At 40.6% G+C, this 26761-nt stretch overlaps 1 protein-coding gene across 1 annotated transcript in view; it reads left to right on the top strand.

The window, feature by feature from the left end:
• The first annotated feature begins 4408 nt into the window (after nucleotides 1-4408).
• LOC116826651 (gamma-aminobutyric acid receptor subunit pi-like) overlaps nucleotides 4409-26761 on the top strand; it is a 58663-nt gene continuing 36310 nt past the window's right edge. Inside the window, exons 1-2 of the mRNA XM_032783526.1 lie at nucleotides 4409-4461; nucleotides 11006-11109. Coding sequence (XP_032639417.1) covers nucleotides 4409-4461; nucleotides 11006-11109 — 157 coding nt within the window. The remainder of the gene's footprint in view (nucleotides 4462-11005; nucleotides 11110-26761) is intronic.

Here is a 26761-nt window from a genome sequence, read left to right as displayed (position 1 = left end):
GGTAAAATGGCTCAGGATAAGCCCCTTACATTATTTTTAATTAAAAAAAAAAAAAGAAGAAGCTGTGTGTTGTTCTGGCTAACACACGCTACCCAAAGCCACTTACATTCTGAATGGCTAGCCAATACTATTCCCCACCTGGCAGACTATAGCCCTTTCCAGGTATGGTGCACCAGCCTATTGGTAGCCAGTCCTTATCACTAGTGCTTAGGACAGAATTTTATGGCTGGCTGCTTTGCGGGGGGTATGGTATGCCTTCTTCTCCCACTAACACACCTGCCTAGCACAAGGCAGGATTTAACCCTAAATTTTTGCACAGAAAACATGATGAGCTAAATGAGCTCCACGATGGGTGTGACACTTCCCAGGAGTACTCAGGGTTGTGAGGCACCTTGCTATCACTGGCTCTTAGTGTGAGAAATTACCAGACCTGCAGTTCCTGAAGGAACAGTGCTCTGCAGCTTACTAGTTATACCTTAGAACACAGCTCCACTTATTCTTAATACATAACGCTTAGATTTATTTATGGAGAAATAAAATATAAATTTATTTAACAAAGAATAGAGATTCATATGAGAGCAAACAGAAATACTGGAAACAAACAGTTACATATAAAATAAAATTCTAACGTGCATTCTAGAGCCTAAACACAAATCACAAGATGCTCTCTTGCCTAGTAAGGTACTGCAGTCCTTCCTAGAGAACTTTTTAACCAGGGTGGCTAAGACTCTTCTTTCATGGCATCAAGTCTGATGGTAATTTGTCTCCCTCAGTGAAGGATGCCAAAGCATCTTTCTGAACCCCAGGATATATCAGACCAGTCCTTTGTTCTTCATCTCTAAAACAGGGCCCTACCCCACTTGTTTTACTTCTTAATTTTCCTTCTGAAGTCCCCACAATCTGTTCATTAGAATTTGATTCAGTATGTAAATAGATCCCCATTGAAGATACACAATACACAATGCTCAGCCAGGGATATAAATGTATCCCATCTCCTGTATGGTGTAACTTCACTGAAGGCATGCTACCTCTGGATGACCTGCCTTTAACTACAAGGCCCTAGGAACATAAATTTCCAATATATACATTTCTCTTTACATATTATATGCACATACATTTCACAAACATTATGGTGATCAGTCTGACACAAGCTTTCAGCAGAAACCATACATGACCCTCTTTAGAGAATTAGAATGTAAATACCAGATCCAGGGGATCTCTGTAATGATTACATATCCCTGTACCCTCCGTCAGTTGGCATCAAGAGATCCTTTGGTCACAATAAGTTTAAATTATCTTTTCAACCTTAAAGTTTTATGTTAGAAATTCAGTAATATCTGTAGGTAAAGATGATTACTTTAGAAAAGATCAGCAACCGATTCAAATGCTAATGGACATGATCCAAGGACAGAAATACACAGTCACAGAAATGTTTGCAAACTCCCTTATTCCACTTGCGTGCTTCCTAAAACATGTTCACAAGCCCATAGCAACAACACAAAGGCTACATTTAAAAGAAGGCTTGTGACCCTGTTATAAAGACAATAAACAATTTCCTGGGAACGAAAGATCAAAATAAAAATAAGGGAGGCATTCCTCTCGTATATGAGGAAAGTGTGTTCAAAGGATGAACCATGGAGAATCAGAAAGCATTCATCCAAAAGAAGAATGAAAAATATCACCACAACACTGATACTGTGACTTTAAGTAGGAGTGAAACTGAATCAAAGTTCAGAGGGAAATGTTCTGATAACACCATTTGCTCATTTGCACTAAGCCAGATTCCCCTAACACAGGTCATCATAATGTCTTATTCTCATTTTTCCACTGAGGACAATGTGTGGAAGTACATAATTTATCTAGACATCAATATCTCCTACCATATTCTATGACTAAAGTTAATGAATTCTTGAATTGTTTTAAAGGAGATACTGAAATAGTTTTCCCTTTTCATTGGAGACAGTAATAACCATTACCTTTACTCCTGTCACTTCACTGCTTCTTTAATATGGTAAATGAAGTAACATCCCTTTCAGATTCTGGTAATTCAACAAATAACAATACAATCATACTTCTTTAATCACACACACACACACACACACACACACACACACCCACCCACCCCCCGTAGGTAAAATAAGCTGCTAGCAGTTCTAAGCTGCTAGCAGTTCACACTCTGCTCAGTTGAAGAATGGGGACAAACCTGTGCAAAGCCTGAACAAATTCTTTGTTGCCACTACATTTTCCATGAACCTGCAAAATGCAAGAGGCTGTGCTCTTGCAAAATACATGCTGAAAGCTGAAAATCATGTCAGATATGATATTTTGTTCATAGAATTTAACATGGATTCTGTATTAAAACTGTCTTTTAGCCATCCACATCCAAGATAAATCATTTGTTCAGAATTTTAGTTAATATTTCTCTGGTACATATTTTCTTAATATTTTAAAGCATGTCTGCAAAACTATTTCTATCAGGGACTTGATGATCAATGGTTAATTTCAGATCTGTTGTGTGGTTTTGCACAAAATCATTTTGAATGATATACTCTCTATCTTAAAGTCAGGAAATGGATTATAGATCTTACAAACTGTTTTAAAATTATCATTATGGTTGTGAATCAATCTGACAAAAGCAAGAACTTTCCATATTAAAACTAAAACACCTGCCCCTAACCAGACACATTTTGATGAATGTGAATGTTTTTATTATTCAGTTCAAGGATTATTTACAGCTAGAGGTAGAAAAACAGTTTCATTTTTTTCAACTGCCATCTAAACTTTTGTCCATTAATAAAAATGTTGCTACGGATGTGTAACAAATATAGCTACAGCATATATAGCATGAATTTTATTCTTAGATGGCAATGGGTCCTAAAACTGCTACGTGAGAAAAATACAGTCAAAAGAAATTACAGATTAGTCACCTGTGGGTTGTGGGCATGAGTGTGGGTGTGTATGTGGTGATACTATAGGCTAAAACTGTCTTGAACTTTTTGTTGTTTACAATTTACCAAAAGTATGCAGTTTTTTAAAAGTATAATGCCACTTTTCCAAACACTAATAAAATCTAAATGTTAAAACATTAAAAACACAAATCTCCATGCTGATGACTCACGGAACTACTTCTCTATTTCAGACCTGTTTTCCTCTGTCCAAATTACAATCTCAGCCTGTCTCTCTGACATGTTCTTGTGGATGTGTAGCCATTAGCTCAAAATAAACATGGGTGAAACAGAGCTCCTAAGTCCTTCCTCACCAAGCCCTCTCAGCTACTTCCTTTCTTGATGACTGTGGACAACACCATCATCTTACCTGCCACTCAGGCCCGTAATCTGGGTGTCATCTTTGACTCAGATCTCTCTCTCAGGCATCACATCCAGGCCATATCTCATTATAACATCTCTAAGATACAGCCTCTCTTATCCATCCACACAGCTAAAATGCCCATCCAAGCTTTCATCACCTCTTATCTTGATAAAGGCAACATCCTTTTCTCTGGCCTTGACAAATGCAGTCTTGCCCCACTCATATGCATTCAGAATGCTGCTGCTAATTTTCCTAGCCCATCTGGTGATGTTATCCCCCTCTTTGAATCCCTCTCCTAGCTCCCCGTTCTCTATTACATCAAATGTAAGATACTTTTATTCACTTTCAAGGCCCTTCATGGTCAGTCTCACCCTATTTTCCCTATCAAGTTATTGGTGCTCACTTCAGATCAACTCATGATGCCAGCCTCCTGCATCCTTTCTCCATTGCTCCCCACATGCTTGGGAGTTTCTCCCCAGGAGCATCTGCAAAGCTACCTCATTATCCAACTTCAAATCCCACCTCAGAACTCTTCTTTGCCATGAGACACTCAAAGTTAGGATGCTGGTGTACAGTGACAACAGCCTATCATACTGACCAATATTGTCTCACTATTTCCTTGTACTCTTCTGTAGTCCACTGGGGCAGAGACTGTCATTTTGTTCTGTATTTTTATAGTACCTAGCACAGTGGGGTCTTGGTCCATGACTAGGACTCCTAGGTGCTACACTAATACAAATTAAATAAATAAATAAATAAACAATTAGTCCTCAAAAAGGACACACAGAGCTTGAATTCGCTAGAGAGCGAATCTATTACTGAGTTAAATAAAATACTGCTGCCCTTTCAAAACTGTAATTAAAAACAATCTGGGTCTTTTTACTTGTTTTAAATATTTTCTAATAAATGTGGCAACACTTGTTCAGGATAAATTAGCATGGCTTTACTGTATACCATTGCCATATAAAAAGCTTCATGGGATTTGAAGTTTGATCTACTATAGCCTTTTGTAGAATAACTATTTATCATTATACTACTATTAAACCTTTCCCATATTTGCTTTTAGGAAATACAAGAACTCTTGAAGCCACCTCTGACAATGTGCACTCTTTTTGGGTGTTCCAAAGCCCTGTTTCTATTGATGTTTTTTAGGTAAGGAAGCTTAGCTGTTGTTATCCCTTCAATACGTGTGCATAATATTGTTGGGTATCATCAAACCGATTCTAGTTAGAACATTATTTTTGCCAAGTAACTAACATACCTGAGAGTCTGTAAGGAAAAAGTTTAAAGGAACACATTTACCTGCTGAATCTTGCCTCACTATTACAGAAATAAGCCCTCTTCAGCTAAAAGCAGCAGAAATAGAGCTGAACTCACCCCTGGCGTAACTTCATTGTTTTCAGTGATCCATAATATTTTATACTAAATATACTGTTGATCAGTCAAACTTGTCCAGAAATAAAGTGGACATGAACTTTGCCAAGTGATATTATTTGATTACTGTTATTATTTATGGAGAGTGAACACTGTGCTAGGTGGTATACGAATATGAAATATATATGCCCACACGGTCCCTGCCTGAAGCGTATTACAGTTTATTTCAGACAGAGCAGTTCAGCCACACATAATACAACAGGTGATGGTATAAGCTTAAGGTACGATTAGAAGTACTGGGTGCAGGCGGTTCTAGGCCTGTCCATGACTAAAGGCCCTCTCCCACAACTAAGGGGGTGGAACCACTAAGTGCAGGCTCCATTTGATTACAGGATACAAAGGAGAACACAGGCACAGGAGTGAGGACAAAAGAATCAGTGGACATTGCCCAGAGGAACTCTGCCTGGAGATTTGAGTGGAGAAGGGACCAAAAATAGCTCCCATAGTTGCAGAGCACCCCCTCAAGTTTCCTCCTCCTGGTGTGATGGATGACCATCTTGGCCAGTGCCAGGAAAAGAGATTGATGAGGAGGTCCCGTGACTTTGGGGGAGATGGATGGGGTGTGTACAGATCATCTTGATCTGATCATCACTGAAAGGCTTTAGGGAAGGGAAGGAGTTGTTTGAAAACATTTTTTTTCTGCGTTAGAATATGTTTGTGAAATCCAGTTCTCTTTGTAACTCCCTTAACTAATGGGCCAAATTCTGACCTTTTAAACATGAATGTAGTTCTGCTGAAATCAACAGGGTTGCAGGGATGTAACTTTTTAAAAACAAAGACAAAAAGCACACTTTAAAGAACATTAAAGAACAAAATAATTTTGAAGAGGTCTGTGACAGATTACCCCCCCACCCCTTCTGGGGTGCCACCTGATGTACTGGGACATGACTTAGCCTGCCTGGGTTTCCTTACCTGTCTTGCTAAGCCACGCCCTCAAACCTCCTCTAGCACACACACAGGTAGGGACACATCCAGCTGCACTGTAAATAAACAAAAACTGCAAACTGAGCTTAACACACTAGATAGGCAGGATATAAATTAGCAAATTCCCACTTTGAATGTTAAACGGGCTGGTAGACTCTTAAGGCACAAGTTGCTTTGGCTTTCCCAGGTTTTCATACCACAGGCTAAAGATCCTTCTAGCCTGGGACCATCACTTCCCACTGTTCAGTCCTTGCCCCTCAGGTGTTTCCAGGTGTGTTGTTGCAAGGTAAGGTTCCCTGATGATGTCTTTGTCCCACTTGTATATCTTCTTTCCACTTGCTGGAAAGCTCTTTTGCTGTGGCCTGTGTCAAACAGTTCCCATTATGCAGTGCTATATCTGAGAGGTGTTTATTGTACACAGTTCCTGTGGTAATCCTTGTGCTTGTGTGCATTTCCTCAATAAGCCATTAACATTGTTTGGCCTTTTTACTGTTGTACCTGAAAGGCTGCTTGTGGGTTCTTTTAACCTCACAACATGTTTCAGTAACTCATACATAGCCAAACTTCATAATGTCACATTCGAAAATAACACGAACAATTCAACAAGATGTTAATGTCTAACAGATCGAGACCTTTGGAATGATACCTCACAAGACATACTTTGTACAAAACATATCCTAATTACAGAACAGTGGTAAATATTGGGAGTTCAGGGTGTCACAAAGTCTATGCAACATATCTTTCCCTTATGAAAAGATAAAATAGGAGGGAAAAGTTTACATATGTTGTGACAAGATGTATAGACCTCACACTGATGAGGAAGGGGCAGAGATGCATGGGTGGAAGGCCTAGCCCCACCCCTCTGGCCCTATCAATCATGCATTATAGGGAGGAGGCCTTTAAAAGGAAGGAAACTGCTGCCAGTCGTGGGAGTACGCATGCACCCACCACCACTAGGGTTGCCCTAAGCAGCAGACTGCAGAGCAAATTGTGAAGGGCACTCCTAGGCAGGGGACCTTCACCCTGGCCCTGAGGAGAGTACAGCAGGCTCCCAGTCCCAGCTAACACAGGCAGGTTGAGTCTGACCCAGCCACAGCATTAAACCCATTATGCTGGGACTGGATTCTTGGCAGCACTAGACTTGCCACTCCCATATCCCCCTTTTGCTGAAACTCCAGGGAGAGAATATCCTTGAAGGCATGATGATTTGTGAATTTCATTTTTATTACCTAGCCAGAGAACCATAAGGAAGCCCAAAAAGGGCAGAACTGCCCCCCCTTCAAACAGTAGGAAAGTGAGGCTGATGTTGTGACCACCAGTGGAGATAATTGGGTGTGATCAGGCTCCCCCATCCTCTGGGGGAGGAACCACCAAGGATTCTGTTACGTACATTTCTCCAAACTATTTAAAATATATGAACTGTTACTTAGGATTTCCTGACCTGTTTGGAAACCTGCCCTTTGTTAATCTTCCAAAACCCTGTCTGCCTCCTTAGCAGAAACGTGTGTGGCAACAGTCACTTTCAACTCACTTTAATTTATAGAAAATAAATTTCAAGTGTTGAGAAAATCCCAATTTAGCTTTGATAATATAAATTTGGTTAAAAGTAGCCAAAAGGGCTACAGACTGCTGCTGAAATAGGAGTTTAGCAATCTGGTAGAAAAGGGGAGTTTAAAACTCTCAGGTTTTCTCCTTCAGCCCTTCACACATACAGCTCCCCCAAACACATCCCTGTCGGTATCACATCCCACTTTTCCTTTTGGAGGGAATCAAGTAGAGGAAGAGTGAAGGAGATGTTGTCTATAGGAAGGAATCCAGTTAGTCCCTTCTGGGACAGAGGAATCCACGGGGAATGACCTAGACTGTGGGTAAGGCCCGAGCGGGTGGGTGGTCAGGGGGCTTTGGGGACTGTTTCTGTGGCCTGCTGCCTATGCTTGCTGGCCCCTAAGTGAACTTCACTGTACAGAATCTTGATTATTTTGGAGTCAGTTGCATGGACAATTTTACCCATACTGTTTAATTGCTTAATTATGCCTACTATTTTATTATCAAATATTTTCGCTGAGATTAATATGTTGTGGAGCTTAATCAAGAACTCCTTTCTATTTGCCTTTTTATTTCATAATACCATGAATTTATGGATAAGATCTCTCTAAGAAATTGGGAGATGAATTGATTATCCTGATAGACTCCTACCCTTACACTCTTTTGCAAATGGATAGGGTATAAATCTGAGAATAAATTGGCCATTGAGTTTATTCTGTTGATTGTTGGCTCAAAGTATCTTACAATAAATAAATCTGTCTTCTGAGAGGGATGGACTAGCAACAACCTCTTCATCCTACCATGTATATTCTCTGAATTGTGTTTTCTTCACTTATTTACTTGCAAATAATGTTGGACCTGGACAACTGGTGAAGAGTTATTTTCAATATATCTTATTTCAATATCTAAAAATGACATTTCTCATTTCATTTCTGGGACTTGGCATTATTTTATATTACAGGCACAACACAAAGCATAGCTTACTCACATTGAAATCAATGGACAACCTGTATAGCCAGTTTCAAGGAAGCAATTTTTATGTAAAGAAAAATCAAATAAAACATTGAATAAAAGTATTCAGTACCAAAGTTACAGGAGTATAGTGGAGTATTTGTAACCATTAACTTTAGAATGAATGCAAGGTCAATAGAATATGCAGCAAAATGACAAAATCCATTATTTTATCTTACAGTTCTTCATGTTAAATTTAATTATTGTATAATTTTCCAGTGGAATAAAATATATAGAAAATGGTTTAAAGTATGTATCATGTATGTAGGAATCAGATTAGATAGATATATTGGGCCTGATCGTGTGGGTTTTGTTCAGGAAATATCCCATTGTTTTCAATGAGAGTTTTATAAGATTAAGAAAGGATTGTTGGCTTGGGTTTTCAGGGATTGATCCTGAGAGGTTCCATCCACCTTTTGTGAAATATTAACAGCCTTCACTCAGATTTGAGGGCATTTACCATATTTCATCATTGGGTTTTAAAAAGGAAAGAATTAACATACATATTAAATTCTTGATAGATTGAAGTGACTATCAGAGAGTTTCATTTCAATTGCTGATGTATTTCAAAGTATTATTGTTTTGCTGTGTAGAAGCCACTATAGTTTGTTAAATATAGAATGTTTTAAAATATGCATTATACACATGACAGACCAGAACAAATAGGCATTCCAGTCTATTGGATAAATACATATTCATAATTTTTCTAAAACACATTCTCTAGACAGTAGCCTGAGACAGCTGTTTCAAAGTAATTTTGTATTAGGATGAGTGCTAATGCATCTTCGATAAATTCCTTAAGAAAATTTAGGAACAAAACTTACTTTAGAAGTGTAGATGTGTTTAAAAATTAAGTACCAAGGCAAAGGAAGCTCTGGTACATACATGGCAGAGATGTGTAAGGGAAAAGGAAAAGTTCTTGGCTTTTTTCAGTTCCCTTTGTTACAACTGTACAAGATGCCCTATTGCAGTAGTTATCCCTGCTCCTTTTGAGGTGGGGTAAAGAATGGAGTACACAGCATCCAATTACAGAATAGGACTACTTGGTAGGCTCAGATTTTTGGCCCCAAAGGCAACATGGTACTTAAAGCAAGGAGTCTAATTTTAAACGCATAGGTTGGACGGTTAGCTAAATGCTTAAATATCTTGCTGAATCAGGGCCTTATTTAATTGTGTTTTGGAAACTCAAGAGTTAGTGCTACTCTGCTTATGGAAGAGGTGTAATGTACCCTTCTCCAGCCACCTGAATACAATGGGTTGTCCTAATGCCTAAATGATTATGAGGGCTTGTGGACTGAATGTGACCCTTAGTTATAATTTAATCAAAAACAAGAGGAATGAGGCTGCACATTAGACGCTCATTACATAAATCCAGAATTATCTTGGCATAGCATGGAGCTGGGTGATAATTAAAGTGATTGAAAGAAATTGTTTCCAAACACCAGTTACTTAATGGACATACCCACCATGCAACAGCTTATGTAAATTATAGCAAAGTTGACACTCCAGACCAATGGAACACAAGCTGTAATCATATATTGATCAGAAAAACAATGTTGTGTGATGTGATGAAAAAGAATGTTGTCTGGCAATTTTCCCTATGTTTTTTAGAACGACATGAAATATATTCATCCACAGTCCATTAAAACTATGTGGTTAAATTCATGCAACTCACTGACTGTTTAGCTGTAATTATGTGTTACTGTGTGAGAGACAGAAAAACTGCAGCAAGTATGGTGTCCATGTAACAGATTAAAAGGTGATACTTATACAGCAATTAATTATACCTACATTTTATTAATATTTAAAATATATACTTGATTTAAAGGTTCTTTCTTCTTTAGAAGAGCATAAATCTTATAGTGAACAGATTAATTGTGGCCAAGTATGGTTAAAAGAAAATTGAGTAAATCAATGAAATACCTCCGCCTAATAAATCAGTTTCCAGAGACAGGATAATTCATATAGTTTATGTGATTCTAGAAGAAAGAACTTTACAACTGACAATGAAATACAGCTACCTCCCAGCAAAGATTGTGAGAGGAAACACACTTGCCCAGTGTCACACAGTAGCAGAGTGGGGAATAAAACACCAGTCTCCTATTTCCAGTCCTGTATCCTATCCACAGAACTCCCACCTCCATCTCTACATAAACCTCTACTATTGGGTCACTGGAATAATCTTGTTATACCATTAGTTTTGTTTGTTTTACTTTCCTATATTGTACTCATAGCAAGTTTCTATACATAGGAGCTGTCCACTGTAATTCTACTTGATTTACTCAACATGTTTATTTCTCTCTTTTAAAACGTGGTGCAATAAAAACAGGATTTTGAGAGATTTAGTGTATAAAAATATTCCTTTTTTTTTAAACTGTCTTTTTTCCCTGGGGACTTTAAGTGGATTTCACTGTATAAAAACAAGCATTGTTATAAATGAGGAAACAAAAAACAAACAAACCAGAAGAGATATATGGTACTGTATGTTTTACACATTCAATGCTAGAGAAACCTGAGTTGTTTCCACAAGCTGTTCAGTTATTAGAACAGTTTTAAAAAATATTTAAGGCTAAAAATGGTAGTTTCTGCAAATTAGGGATTGAACAAGCTTCATGAAATCTGACATTCTTTAGGATATTATTTTTCTACAAAAGCACAGACATTTCACTTTATGTAAATCTAATGGCAAGCAGTCATTTATGGCCCTGACACAAGTAGCAGTTTCAGGAAACTCAATTTTGTCTCTATGAAACTCTTCCTCCATGTTCTTCTTTTCCTTTAGGTTAATGAAAATGTCCACAGCTGAAGGAAAAGGTGAAATTCTTCCTCCAACTATACAGAAAATAATGAAGGGATACAACAAGTACCTACGTCCATTTTTTGATAGTAAGTATATAAGTTGTTTTGGACAAGTTTACACCATAACATAGGCACTGACTTTTGTTTTTGCTGGTGGGTGATTTTGAAGACGTGTGTGTGTTTGGGGGCGGGGGAGGAGAGGCTCTGCCAGTTTTGGGGGGGAGGCTATTTTTAGCATATTTATACACTTCTTTCATATTCTAGTTATTGAATACGTTTCTGTCATTGGTATCTTTACTATTTTAATAATGATTTAATTGTTATGAACTACTAATTAATTGATAATTACATCATGGATAATATGTTAACATACTATATAAATAGTATATCAACAGCATTGCAGTCACCTACAAGCTGTCTTCACTAATGTCCCAGGTTAAAGACATTAGGTATCTCACTGTAGCTTTTGGGATAACTGTCAGCAATCTTATTTACATCTAGTTCCCTGGTATGGTCTTGATGCGTATTAAGGACAGCTACATTATTCAGTGGCATCTGTCCCACTGATGACTGGAGATGATTTTTAAGTGTTCTGAAGCTGGAGAATGAGTGTTCCGCAGTTCAGGATGGTACAAGCACAGTGAGAAAGATGTATAAATTTGCAGTACTCTGAAAGCATAGTGCTTTCAGAATACTGCAAATGACTCCAAGATCTCTTTCTTGATGGGTAACAGCTAATTTAGACACCATCATTTCGTATAGATAGTTGGGATTATATTTTGGCAATAGCATTACTTTGCATTTAACATTGAATTTCATCTGCCATTCTGTTGCCAAGTTACCCAGGCCTGGTCTACACTACGCGTTTAAACCGATTTTAGCAGCGTTAAACCGATTTAACGCTGTACCCGTCCACACTATGAGGCCCTTTATATTGATATAAAGGGCTCTTTAAATCAGTTTCTGTACTCCTCCCTGATGAGAGGAGTACGGCACAACAGGATACTATACCCCGAGAAGGGTGAGTGGTGCCTAAAAATCGAGTATGTATAAAGGCCTCGCGGCAGTCACTCCACCTTGCACACACTGGTGACACCCGAGCAGCTGAGAAAGACAGTCTGACTCGAGACAGTGGCCAAGTAAACAGAAAGAAGCCTGCGCGAATATAGATTTATCAGAAGCAGTATGCACCAGCAGAGTAGGAAGATCGTGATACAAAGACACGAGAGATGGGCGAAATGCGTCCCCAAATACCAAAAAAAGAGCTCCAGCCCCGGACCAGGGAACAGGGAAGATACGGAGTCTGATCGCGTTATTTGGGGGAGAATCAAATCTGTTCTAGATCGGAAGCGTGCCGTACAGGAAAACGGGAGAGGTCCAAACGTTGAAAAGAGGGAAAATCGCCAAGCGACACAGGGGGCTGGGCATGACGAACGGGAAGGAGGGAATCCAGAGGACTCAAAGTGAATCTGCAGTTCCGCGCAGCCCGGTGGCGAGGGCGGACTGAGGACCCAGCGACCACAAAGTCCCCACCAGCTCGAAAAGTAGTTGCATGCGTGGCTGAGCGCCAGCTGCGCTGTAGCCAAACACATTGTCGGCGTGTGCAGGGAAGCTCGTCAATTCAACGTCCCGCCCCACGGTGAAAGAAAAGGGAAAGAAATCATTCTTGACGTCTCAATGGCACGCTATGTCACTGAGATCGCCGTAAAGAGCGCAGCGCAGCAGTGAAGAGGAGTATCCACTCCTCTCCCCTGCCCGGTGGCAGATGGTGCAGTAGGACTGGTAGCCGTCCTTGTCATCAGCCCGTGAGTGCTCCTGGCTGGCTTCAGGTGAGGCTGGCGGGGGGTGCCTGGGTGAAAATAGGAATGATTCTCGGTCATTCCCAGTAGATGGTGCAGAATGGCTGGTAACCGTCCTCATCATAGCAACTGGGGACTGAGCTCCATCAGTACCCCCAGTTTTGTGAGATCCCTTTGTAACATTTTGCAGTCAGCTTTGGACTTACCTTTGTTGAGTAAATTTGTATCATCTGTACATTTTGCCACCTCACTGTTTACCCCAGTACAGGTCCCTGCATGGATCAGCATATTGTATAAAATCTGTCTTCCTTGACTAACATGCAGACTCTGAAAATGAAGTTCTCTAGTTTTAAATTTTAAAACATATGCAAGTCATGTATGGCACTGTAAAATAAATTAATCGAAGGGAAAGAAGGCAGTCATTCTAAAGTTAGGAGTTCAGAAGCTTAATTCTGACAAAATTATTTCCTTTTATGTAATCACTTAGAGTCATTGGCTGAGGAGGTTCTTAGATCATGCAGTTATGTTTGAACACATACGGTGAGACTAATCATCAGTTTACGAGCCAGAGCACATCACACCACATGTAATTTTTAGAGCAATTTTATAAAATATGAATAGCCATTACTATATTGTATTTAAAAGTGCATAAAATATCTACATCTGTTTCTCTCTTTTTTTAAGTGTTCCAACTGCTGACACAGCTGCTTTTGTTTATGTAGTATGTTGTTAGCAAATAACAAACAATGTTAGGCTATGGCTATACTTTCAGATGTAGAGCGCCAGAAGTTAAACCAGCCCCTGGAGACAGCAGCAGGGAAAGTGCTGCCGTGTTTTCACACTGTCAGCTGCAAGCACAATGGCGTGGCCACACTGGCAGCTCTTGCAATGCCACAGAGAGCAGTGCATTGTGGTAGCTATCCCAGTGTGCAAGTGGCTGCAGCATGCTTTTCAAATGGTGGGGGTGGAGTGTGACAGGGAGTGTGTTGTGTGTATGTGGAGGAAGCGACAGTGTTTTGGGGAGCAGAGAGTGGGTCAGCATGCTGTCTTGTAAGTTCAGACAGCAGCAGGGGGAAGGGGGAAACCCCGTCATAGGCCCCACCCCTTGCCCCCCCCCCTCTCTCTCTCTCTCACACTCACACACATGCACAAATGCCTGTCTCTGCAGCAGCAGCATTCCACAATGATGGTTTGCTTTGCGTCCCGGAGCAGATAAGCATGCTGGCTGTCAGAAATGGAGCTTTGAAAGGGGATATCCACATGCCTGCAGCCGAGTTCAAAACAATGACCAGAGTGGCCACTTGACATCAAGGGATTATGGGACATTTCCAGAGGCCAATCACAGCACAGTAATGCAACACGTCATCCACACTGACACCCCGGCATTTCAGCCAGGGTGGAGCAAGCTCTATGTTTCTCATGGAGGTGGATTACCAGGAGCACTCCAGCTGCAGAGTCCAGGCGCTTTAAGTGCCTTGCCAGTGTGGACACCTCAGGAGTCAGGGCGCCCGGGGCTGATTTAATGTGCCCTAACTTGCAAGTGTAGCCAAGGCCTTAGTAAATATGGAGTGCTAAGTACATTCCATCTAATTCAGGACAATACACAATGAGACAGTAGTTACCATTAGGATTTCCGCTTTTTAGGTATAAGAATTGCTGGGGCCACTACATACATATGTGGCTGGATCAGCGGAAAATGACTTTAGTTCTAGTCTGCTACTAGTATACATTTGTTAATGTGCCTTGGTTGAGTGAGACTCAATACAGAGACAGACACAGAGCAGTAGCAAATCACATCTGTTGAGGTCCAATACTAAAGCACCTCAGCAAAATCACTTTAGTTAAGACCTAACACATGAGCACATTTTAGCAATGGCTCTCAGCCTCTGGAGTTTGGCCAGAGCTTCTTACCTCTCAGTTGTGCTATAGTAAGTCTGCTGAAGAGGTGGGGTGAGACCACAGGAAATGCATTTTACAGGTAGCAATTTTTACAACAGGATTATTAATCATGATGGGAGAGAGAAGAAATTTAACAGGGAGTAATGTAGGTGACCGTGGCATTAATGTTTTAGCACCATGTAAATGTTTGTATATTTTTGTGAGAATAACCTATGGGCATCAGTGGCACCTAATGATGATGTTTAGTAAGGAAGTTATTGAAGCAGCATAGCTCTCTAATGTAGACACAGCCTACAGTGACAAAGACATTTTTTCTGTAAATGCAGGAATAGCACTTCCCTGAATAACATTAGCTATGTCAACAGAAGCCCTCTTCCATTGACATAGGTGCATCTACATGAGTTTTTTTCCCAGCACAGCTTAGTGGGTTTTGTTATTGTTGTTTTTCCCCACACTCACGACCAATGTACCTATGCTGACTTACCTTTTAAGTATAGACCAAGCTAAAGTATAACAGACTTTATTCAGAGCTGCAACTACGTCCACAGCCCCTGAATGCAGGGTTAAGCCACTGGATCCGTGCAGTCACATAAACCTCTCCTAGAGTCTTATTATTATGGGTACCTCAACTTTTTTTTTCTTGTTTATTTGTTTAATAATTGTATACAGAAATGACAAAGGGCTGACCAAGTGCAGATGGATGTTTTGCTGTAAATGGGTGTAGCTTCACTGAAGTCAATCAAGCTATGTAGATTTATACCACCTGAGGATCTGGTCCTAAGTACAATTTAGATACCAACATACATATGCACATAAGCATATATGTACACTGGCATGAGTCCAAAGTGTGCCTGTACAATCCCTGAAGCACAAGCAAGTATTTGTACATATGTATGTTGGATACGCATTAGAGTGTGCTTGCGAATTTGAAAATCTGGGCCATAATGCTGCTTACATTACTCAGGAGACTCTGCAAATTGTATAATCCACTTTATCAAGGAGTTCATAGATTTGATAAAATCATCTCGTAACTATTTTCATTAATTTTCTTGTACAAACAGACATTGGAATGCAACACACTCAGATTTCAGTGTGCATTTTCTTGTTTGTATCTGCTCTCCATTTGATCTGCTATTAATTATCAGTAAAGATGATTACAGAAAAAATATGCTCCCAAAAGGGAATTAGTTTGTCATTTGACTAGATCTTGTTTAGATGAGCTGATTGCTGGCATCAACAATGATTAGAGTTCAGTATTAACTAGGTATAAAGGGATCTAGTAATATGATTTAATCTAGTGAAAAAATGGAACAGATTTTATTCTGAATTTTGAAACCTAATGGAGGGGGGCAGGAGATGAAGTTTTTTAGAGTGATCTTTGCATACTAGTATCACTCTGTCAGAAAAACCTGACACTAAATTCTCTTTAATATTTAGCAAATGGATTTCTACCCTCAAAAAGAGAACATCATTTATTAATAGATTGGCATCAGACCATGTGGATTCCCCATTGCTGTTGCCAAGAGGGAGAGACAAGTACCATTGTCATTAATTAATGATACATTTTAAGAAGGCATATTTTTTTCTTTTAGGAAAACCTCCATCTTGCCAGTTCCTTTTCATGTGTCATTTATTCTGAGGTAGACAGATGATTGGAAATTATTTTCAATTAAAAAAAATCAAGCTAGAATCACCATTGAAGAGACTATGAAGATATTTATTCTAGTGAATACAGTGAACCTGGATACATTCTTCTATAGCAATAGAAAAATGGTAATTTATCCCTCTTGTATAGTGCAGTATCCATGTAGTTAATAGAGTCTAATCTCTCAGCTTTTTGCAGATGTAAAATTGATCAAGGGGTTTTAGGTTTGTCTATATCTGTTTAAGTACGTATCCACTCCTCTCATTTACTAGAGGTTTGTAGAGTACTTAACACACAACAGGGCACCAGCCTTGTTGCTAAAAGGTGTGTAATGGCCCCTTGCTCTCCCGCTCAGAGGGAGGCCACTCAGGCTGGTCCTCAGGACAGCCAAGAGCCCACAATAGGGCTGGGCGATCAATAGTCACTGTCAGGCTTTAGCCTGGGTTTGGGTGGTTCAAACTGTCAGCCCTTAAACAGAGTCTATCAGGGCTGGCTGTGGCCTGGGTGGAGCTTAGGCAGCCAGCAAACAACTAGTTTATCAGTGGGCTGAGGCCTGGGCTTGAAGAGGCTCAGGCACCCAGCAAGCAACAGTCTTTTGGCTGGCTTTAGCCTGGGCGGGGCTCAGGCAGCCAGCAAAGAGCTGTCTGTGGGTGAGTTGGTAAAGAAGGCTCCTTCCTCAGGGCTAGAGCTTCCTTGCACAGTGTAGGGAGTCAGCCACCCGGGGTGGGGTGGCAGGGGGACGCAGGCCTACCCTACTCCACTGCATCCCAGCCCAGTGCCCTGGCAGGGGCAGGATTGGCTGCCCCTGCATCAGTGGGAATCCAGCTGCAACTCACCAACTGAGCCATGCCTGGCTCTGCAGCCGGCTGCTCCGTGGCTGCCCCTGGGCCACTTCCTGCCTCCCTGGGGTTTGGTACCTGTAGCCTCCAGGCTTCCTCTGGCTCCTCAGAGTACACAGTGGCAGGCACTCCGGACCGGTACTCGTCAGCATCTGGGGATCAGGAACAGCCAGGTATAGGATTCCCTCTGGGCCACAGCAGAAAGGGAGGAGCGTCCTTCTCCTCCGCAGGCTCTGTCCCAACTGTGCTGCAGGGCCTGCCTTTTATATTTCCAGACCTGCCCTGGTGCTTCTGGTGAGAGGGGCAGGGCAACCTCCAAGGCCATTCAGCGTCACTACAAGGTGCTACTGTAATATCATTTAAAATTATTAACAATAACAATAATGTTCACATTTCCCAACAATGCTCCTTCAATGTCTTTCTTTTGCATCAGTTCATCAGTCAAGTCAGCATGAATTCAAAGGATGGGAGTGAGGTGATAATATTACAGAAAAATCAAATTCCCTAATGTAGAGTGACTCTTCTGTGTATCTTACTTTTCATGATTAATGACTGTGAATTCTCCTCTCCTTCCCCTGCTCCCTTCTGAGTTAATTTCTGTCTAGTTGGCTTATATTGTAAACTTGTCAGGGCAGGGACCTTGTCTCTTAACTTGTTTAATGTACATTGATTGCCTGGTATACAAATAAAAGTATACATACAATATATTTTCTTGAAGACTAGCCAATCAATTAGTTCACCTTTTCCCCAACAGGTGGCATTAGCATGTATTCAAGTGACTGATCAAGACTTAAGTAGGCTAGCTAACAGATGGCACCATGATGCAATCAAAAAGGTAGGCTGCCACCTACATCAGGGCATTCTTGTTGGACTATTTGATGATAAACTGACTTCTTGCCAACCCTTGTATTTATATTTACAGCATCCCTGTGAGGTACTGAAGTATTATCTCCATTTTATGGATGAGGAACTGAGGAACAGAGTGACTTGCCTGAGGTCCAACAGGATGTCTATGAAATAGTAGGGAATTAAACTAGGGTCTCCCAAGTTCTAGGCTCGTGCCCTAACAACTAGATTATCCTTCCCCAAGAACATGATGGCTACCTCCAGATGAGAAAGAAAAAGCCCATGCTGAAAGGCCACTCTCAACCTTAAAACCATATTTTTTGTGAAATTATCATTTTCTTTAGCTTTGTAACTAACTAGGAGACACTTTACTAAAGTCTGTGTCAGCTGGTGCACATGCTCCAACAAAGCAACTTTGGGTAAAAAGCCCTAAGTGATTTAGAAGCCTAAATTCCATTAAGTTTCAATGAGACACACTCCTAATAGGGGGATTTCCAAAAATACCTACCTCCTATTAAAAGTCAATAGGAGCTAGGCATCTAACCTGCTTAGGCACTTTTGAAAGACCTGTGCTAAGTGCATTTGAAAATGGGCCTTAGACTACCAAATCACATTGGGGCTTTTGAAAATTTTAACCTTCATTACCCATCTGCATGGTTTTTCCTGTAGTTCTTAAAGGAACTGGACACCAAGAAGTCAAATTAGTATGTTCCCCAGACCTTAAGAAAAGCTCAGAAGCTTGCCTTTCTCACCAACAGAAGTCAGTCCAATAAAACATATTACCTCACCCACCTTGTCTGTCTAATAGCCTGGGACCAACAGCGTTACAACAACACTTCAAATTACCACTATGTTTCATGTGAATCTGAATATTCTTTTTTTCTAATTATTTGGGCTCTCAGGTGATTAAAACAATTAATTGTGATTAATCCCACCATTAATAAAAATTAATGACAAATTTACAAATGTAGAATTATGTACAAAAATAACTGCATTCAAAAATAAAATAATATAAAACTTTGGAGCCTAGAAAGTCATAGACTATCAGGGTTGGGAAGGATTTCAGGAGGTCATGTAGTCCAACCTGCTGCTCAAAGCAATCCCCAGACAGATTTTTGCCCCAGATCCCTAAATGGCCCCCCTCAAGGACTGAACTCACAATGTTAGGTTTAGCAGGCCAATGCTCAAATCACTGAGCTATCCCTTCCCTACTTCTCATACAGCCAGTTGCTCAGACAAACAAGTTTGTTTACATTTGCAGGAGCTAATACTGCCCATTTCCTGTTTCTAGTGTCATCTCAAAGTGAAAACAGGCATTTGTATGGCACTGTAATAGCTGGCGTCGCAACATGTTTACATGCCAGATGCACTAAAGATTCATATGTCCCTTCATGCTTCAACCACCATTCCAGAGGACTTGCATCCATGCTGATGATGGCTTCTGCTAGATAATGATCCAAAGCAGTGCAGACTGATGCATGTTCATTTTTATCATCTGTGTCAGATGCCACCAGCAGAAGGTTGATTTTCTTTTTTGGTGGTTTGGGTTCTGTAGTTTCTCCATCAGAGTGTTGCGTTTTTCAGATTTCTGAAAGCATTCTCCATGCCTCATCACTCTCAGATTTTGGAAGGCACATCAGATTCTTAAACCTTGAGTCGAGTGCTGTAGCTATCTTTACCGGCATTGGTACCTTCGTTGCATATTGTCAAATCTGCAGTGAAAGTTTTCTTAAAACAAACAACGTGCTGGGTCATCATCCGGGTCTGCTATGACATGATATATATGGCAGAATGTGGGTAAAACAGCAGGAAACAATTCTCCCCCAAGGAGTTCAGTCATAAATTTAATTAATGCATTATTTTTTTAAGGAGTGTTGTTAGCATGGAAGCATGCCTTCTAGTATCTGGCATGTAAATGCCTTGCAATGCCAGCTACAAAAGTGCCATGCAAATGCCTGTTCTCACTTTCAGGTGACATTGTAAATAAGAAGCAGACAGCATTATCTCCCATAAATGTAAACAAACTTATTTCTCTTAGCTATTGGCTGAACAAGAAGTAGGACTGAGTGGACATGTAGGCTCTAAAGTTTTACATTGTTTTGTTTTCAATGCAGTTAAGTAACAAAAAAAAAATCTACATTTGTAAGTTGCACTTTCACTATAAAGAGATTGCACTAGAGTACTTTTATAAGGTGAATTGAAAGATACTATTTCTTTTATCATTTTACAGTGCAAATATTTGTAATAAAAATAACAATATAAAGTGAGCACTGTACACCTTGTATTGTTTTGTAATTGAAATAAATATATTTGAAAATGTAGAAAAATATCCAAAATATTTAACACATTTTATTAAGTATTTTATTGTTTAACAGTGCGATTAAAACTGCGATTAATCATGATTAATTTTTTAATTGTGATTCATTTTTCGAGTTAATCACATAAATTAACTGTGATTAATTGACAGCCCTACTAATTATGCTAATTTGAGTGCTAATACAATTATTTTTTAAAAAACACTGCATTTCCTATTTAACATGTTTAACAATTTTACACTAAATTCAACCTCTTACATCCCTCTTCTCCTCCAGTCACCAGTATTCCAGACAGGCAGACAGCCCAAAATCCCATGCCCACTTTCCAATTCAACTTGATACAGACCTATGTGTCCCCCAAACCCTCAAGTCTGGGGTAAAAGTTGGGACTCCCAAATCTCTGTGTTGAAGTTAGCCACATTCTAAACTAGGATGAGCATTTTATCCCCTCTTCCTACAAAGAGATGTTTTAAAAATATTTTTAGGCAGGGATAGTCTCACAATCAAAATTTTTCATAAATCTATCCTAAGTGAGCGGAGTCTCAAAAAACTTTCTGTTTAGTTCATCATCTGATTTCTTTCCACTTCCTCTTGTCTGTCCTCTTTCCAAAGAAAAGCCAAATATGCAACTTATTTACATTATAATAAAGTAGATATAAAAAATTTAAGACAGGTGCTCCTTCAGAATTGTTTGTGTTTGTCACCACAATCCAATTAGCCTTCTTGGGCTAGAGAGCAACACTATCTACATGCAGATGTCAATAACATGTAATGTTCCTCAATTAGAAACTCTTTAGATATAATTCTATTGTGCATTTATATATTCTAATTTCTCTAATATACACAATCCTGAAGCTTTCAAAGTGCTTATTCACTCTGCCTTTGGCTAGTAAAAGTTTTATACATGAGAAATAACTATTGTTTCCTTGTGGACAGTTACTTTTATTGCATAAGTCCATCCTCTGTTCAAAGTAAGAATGGCTAATCACAGTAATAATCAGTTTATATTTATATTTCTGGATCGTGCATTTTATGCAAAAATGTAGCAAAAGTAATGATTGTTAATGAGAAATCTGGCTTTATTAGTGTAGTGTAGCTGAGAGAGAGAAAGCATGAAGTGCTAAGAGCCAAAAAGCATTCCTTGAGCCATCCTGCTTGCACAGTGCAACAATGTACTCTGCAGTCCTCGGTGATGCTCTGCAAGGATCAATGTGCATTTCCTCATAATGCAATGACAATAGCAGGAAGAGGATAGGGGGCCCAGAGGCCTGCTCCTTTATGTTCATGGGACATTGAGTGCACCATTAGCCAAGAACACCCCCCATACTCCTAGCTTTCAAGAGAGCACGAGGTTCATATTCTGTGCTGGCTATGTACGTGTGCCTTAGAAACAGGGGGAATAGGAAGAAGCACCAAGTGCCCTCATCTTTTCCCCCAACAAACAAGCCTATGAAAATCAGGGCAGAATTTTGCCCTAAAAATTAGATAAGGTGAAAATGTATCTTCTGTCGGCAAATATAGAATTACATCAGGCTAAATGCAATCTCACTAAACAAGATGCCTGTATTGCTGAAGCATGGTGTGTGCACTATATCATCATAACATCATGGCTGGATGTATCAGCTGAAACACTGACCATAATTAGAACTTTTACAAAAGTGTCCTGAGGGATAAATTTTTAACAGTTATTGAAAGTTAGATGCAAAAATAACAATGCATGTTAACTAGATTTGTGCACAAATCACCACAGTTGGGACACTCACTCTGTGGCATTTTTTTGCTGTATTTACCACATTTTATCAGGGGCTATGAATAAATTCCCGGCAATAGCTATTGCAGTAGTGAAGAATAGAATATGTGACTTTACTAACGTAAATTATTTTGAGCTGGGGTTGTACACATACAGTAACTCTTCACTTAAAGTCGTCCCACTCAACATTGTTTCCTTGTTACGTTGCTGATCAATTAGGGAACACACTCATTTAAAGTTGTGCAATGCTCCACTCTTTTGTTGTTTGGCTGCTTACTTTCTCCACAGCTGGCATCCTCCCTATACACACACACCCCCCGCCCAGGACCTCCCGCTTGCCGGCAGTGCCCGCGGATCAGTGTCTTCCCCCTTCTCCCACCGCAGCAATCAGCTGGCTTGCAGCATTTTGGAGGCAGGAGGGAGGGGGGAGGAGTGAGGACTAGGTGTGCCGGCTCCCCCTCCCTCCCCTGCCTCCTGAACGCTGCAAGACAGCTGATTGCCGTGGGCAGGCGGGAGGGGGGAGGAAAGAGGCGCCTGAGCCAAGTCCTCACTCCTCCTCCCTCCTTCCTAAACATCGCAAGCCAGCTGATTATACCAGGGAGACGGAAGGGGGGAGGACGAGGACTTGCTGCACCTCCCCCCTCCCTCCTGCCCTTTGCAATCAGTTGGCTTGTGGCGTTTAAGAGGCAGGAGGGAGCGGGGAGGAGCGAGGATTCGGCCTGCAGGCTATCCCTCCCTCTCCTGCCTCCCAAACACTGCAGGTTAGCTTATTGCCCCGGGCAGGGGGCTGTGGGGGGGGGGCGGGAGAAGGAGCCTTTGCCAAGTCCTCGCTCCTACCCCATCCCTCCTGCCTCCTAAACCCTGCCAGCCAGCTGATTGCCCTGGGCAGGAGGGAGGAGCGAGGACTTGGTGCACCTACTCCCTCCCTCCTGAATGTGGCAATCAGCTGGCTTGCGGCGTTTAGAAGGGGGGAGGAGCCAGGATGCAGCATGTGAAGTAAAGGGGTAGGAGGTGGGGAGGCGAAGAGGCAGGTCACAGGTGAGGGTTTGGGGTAAGGGGTGGAGTGGGCGGGCTGCGGGTTGAGCCCCCTGTCCCTGGTGCTTGCAGAGTAGGGGAAGCTGCCCTGGAACCTAACCCCCACTGTTTACATGAATTATTATGGGGAAATTGGATTCGCTTAACATTGTTTCACTTAAAGTCACATTTTTTAGGCACATAACTACAACATTAAGTGAGTTACTGTATTTGCTAATGCTGCTTGCAAAGCACATAAGAACATAGGAATCTGCCATATCATATCAGTCCAGCATTCCATTTAATCCAGTGTCCTGTCTCAGATAGTGCTAATAAAAGATGCTTCAGAAGAAAGTTAGAGGAACTCTTTAGTGCATATTTATGGAATAACTTTCTTGTAGAAATTTTGTCCTAACCTCTGTCAGTTATTTTCTAAGGACTGATGATTTATAGCCTCCCTCCCCGAACATACAACATTCTATATGCAACTGTGAATATTCTCATCAATATAAATATTCATTCCTTTTTTTAATCCTACAAAGCTCTTAATCTCAGTGATACCTTGGAGCAATGAGTCCCACACATAAATTATATTTTCTATAAAAATATCTGCTTATATCAGTTGGAAATTTGCTGTCAATATAATTGAATAATTCCTATGTATCCTTTCTCATAATGCGAAAACAAGGAATGCATAATTTATCCTCTTTATACCATTCATTATTTTGTATAATTCTAACATATCCCTCTTATTCATCCTGTTTCTAAATGAAACAGTATTATTTTTTTCAGTTTTTCTTTATTTATGGAAATATTTCCATGCCTCTGTTCATTTTCACTCTTCCTGCTCTGAACCCTCACTATTTCTGCTCTATCTTTTTTGAGAAAGACAGACCAGAATTTAATACCACATTCCAGTTGAAGTTATAGGATTGATTTATATAATAGCATTGTATTATTTCCAGTATTATCATCTATCCCATTCCTTATTCATCACAGCAATTTTGTTGCTGTTGCTGTGTTAGTATAGCACTACACATTGAACAGGGATTCCTTTGGGCATCACTTGTGTTTGTCAGCTCTGAATTTAATCTGCCATTGTTCTGCCCATTCACTCATTTTTGTTAAATCCCTTGAAAGGTCTGATTTTTTGAGTCTTGACTAACCTGAATAATTGTGTGTCATCTGCAAATTTACTATCCCACTTTTAATCCTTTCCCAAATCATTACTAAATATAATAAACACTGGTCCTAATGGAACCTTGCCACATGCCACAGTTAACCTTTTGCAATGCTGAAAATGGACAACTTATTTGGCAACTTATTCATCTTTTTGAAAATCCAAATTATGTCAAACACATTCATCTTCGTCCATTCTTTTGTTGACATTCGCAGAGAACTTTAATAATTTAGAGAGTCACAGTTCTCTTCTACAGAAGCTGTGCCGGTTTGTCCCAATTGTGTTATTCACCTAGCTGTTTTATATTTCTGTTTTTAATTTGTTCAGCCAATTCACCTGGTACTAGAGTAAATCTTACTGGTCTGTAATTTCCAGGATCATCCTAGCACCTTTTAAAAACAGGTTTAACATTTTCTGCAATCTTGGACAATAGCCAATATTAACTAGAAATGGCATATTTTTACAGGAGACTCAGCCCTTTCATTCTTAAGTTCCTTATACATTCATAGACTCTAGGACTGGAAGGGACCTCGAGAGGTCATCGAGTCCAATCCCCTGCCCTCATGGCAGGACCAAATACTGTCTAGAGCATCCCTGAAACTCATTTATCTAACCTACTCTTAAATATCTCCAGAGATGGAGATTCCACAACCTCACTAGGCAATTTATTCCAGTGTTTAACTACCCTGACAGTTAGGAACTTTTTCCTAATGTCCAACCTAAATCTCCCTTTGCTGTAGTTTAACCCATTGCTTTCTTGTTCTATCATTACTAGGCTAAGTGAACAAGTTTCTCTCCCTCCTCCTGATGACACCCTTTTAGATACCTGAAAACTGCTGTCATTCCGCTCTCAGCTCTTTCTTTTCCAACTAAACAAACCCAGTTCTTTCAGCCTTCTTCATAGCTCATTGCTCCAAGACCTTTAATCATCTTGTTGCTCTTCTCTGGACCCTCTCCATTCTCCACATCTTTCTGAATGCGGTGCCCAGACTGGACAATACTCAGCTGAGGCCTAACCAGCGCAGAGTAGAGCGGAAGAATGACTTCTCGTGTCTTGTTTACACACACTGTAAGCATGCCAGTCAATCAGAATCACTCTGCTTTTTTTGCAACAGTATCACACTGTTGACTCATATTTAGCTTGTGGTCCACTAGACCCTAGATGTCTTTCTGCCTACTCCTTCCTAGACAGTCTCTTCCCATTCTGTATCGTGTCGAACACTGATTGTTTTCTTCCTAAGTGAGCACTTTGCGTTTGTCTTTATTGAACTTCATCTGGTTTATTTCAGACCATTTTCCTCAATTTGTCCAGATCATTTTGAATTTTGACCTCTGTCCTTCACAACTCTGGATGTGTACCATCCTATCATAGTAACTCTGTTGTTTTAATTTATCAGTTTGTTCCATATTTATTTTTTTTATGCTGCCAGTCTGTTAGCTACCTCAATTACCAAAAACAGTAGATCCACAGTAGTATCCCACTAATATCCTCTATGGTATACTCTGAGCAAGCAATCATTAACTTTCTCAATATCCATATCTCCGCCTTAATGGCTTCCTTTACATGCCTAGTATTGGTGCCCCGTGTCCTCTCACGCGGAACCTTCTTCCACGACTCTCAAATTTTCCCTTCGCTCCAAGGGGCTTTGAGAGGCATCTGGGTCTGGGATCTTGTGTGTGGTGGTGTATGACTTGCACCCGGGTGGGGTTCTTTGGGCAGTTGCCTTTATATGTCCCAGTCCTTACACTTAAAAAGCACTCTCACTGACTGGTCACTGGTCGAGGTGAGTTACTGGAGACTCGTGAGCGAGAGAATAGCGGCTGTCCTGTGGCTTCCTGGGTTTAGGGTGGGGTCTTGGGTTGCCGCGCTGTAGGGTTTATGTTGGTGTGCTCCTGGGCTATTCATTCCCCTTGACAGTAGGTTTCTTGCTCTTTCGCCACTTCCCATCCACTGGCTCCAATCCTCCCCTCGGTGAGATTTGGGTTTCCAATCTTGTATGTACCGTGATGTTATGTCTCAGGAACACCATCCAAGAACTGCTCCATTTGTATGAGGAGGTGCAGTTCGTCCAGGATTAACATTGGTTCCTGATATCCAGGCTCATAATTCTTTCCAACGTAGTAGTGTGTCTTGGAAATGACACCTCTGATTTCCACTTTGGTTCTGAAACGCCGACAGGCATGATCCGGGGTTATCCCCGTTCTGAATCTGGCCTTGGTTTGAATAGTTTATAACGTTCATTCTGTCCTTTGGCATTTCAGCCACCACACCTCTGCTAAGGGTCCACTGAGGTGTACCTAAGCTCTACCATGTACTGGTCTTCAGAGTGCTGTACCCAGGCAGGCTCTTTCAAAATTTCTGAGAAGGCCTCAGTGTCATCACCTGCCTTGTAGTGGGAAATTTCTTGTGCTGTGGAATCATATTGGCGAAGGGTTGTAGGATGGCTGGTTC

The sequence above is a fragment of the Chelonoidis abingdonii genome, chromosome 15 (assembly GCF_003597395.2).
Source record: "Chelonoidis abingdonii isolate Lonesome George chromosome 15, CheloAbing_2.0, whole genome shotgun sequence".
NCBI classification, from domain to species: domain Eukaryota; kingdom Metazoa; phylum Chordata; order Testudines; family Testudinidae; genus Chelonoidis; species Chelonoidis abingdonii.
The sequence above is the reverse complement of the archived record's forward strand: the minus strand, read 5'-3'. Positions and strand labels throughout refer to the sequence as shown.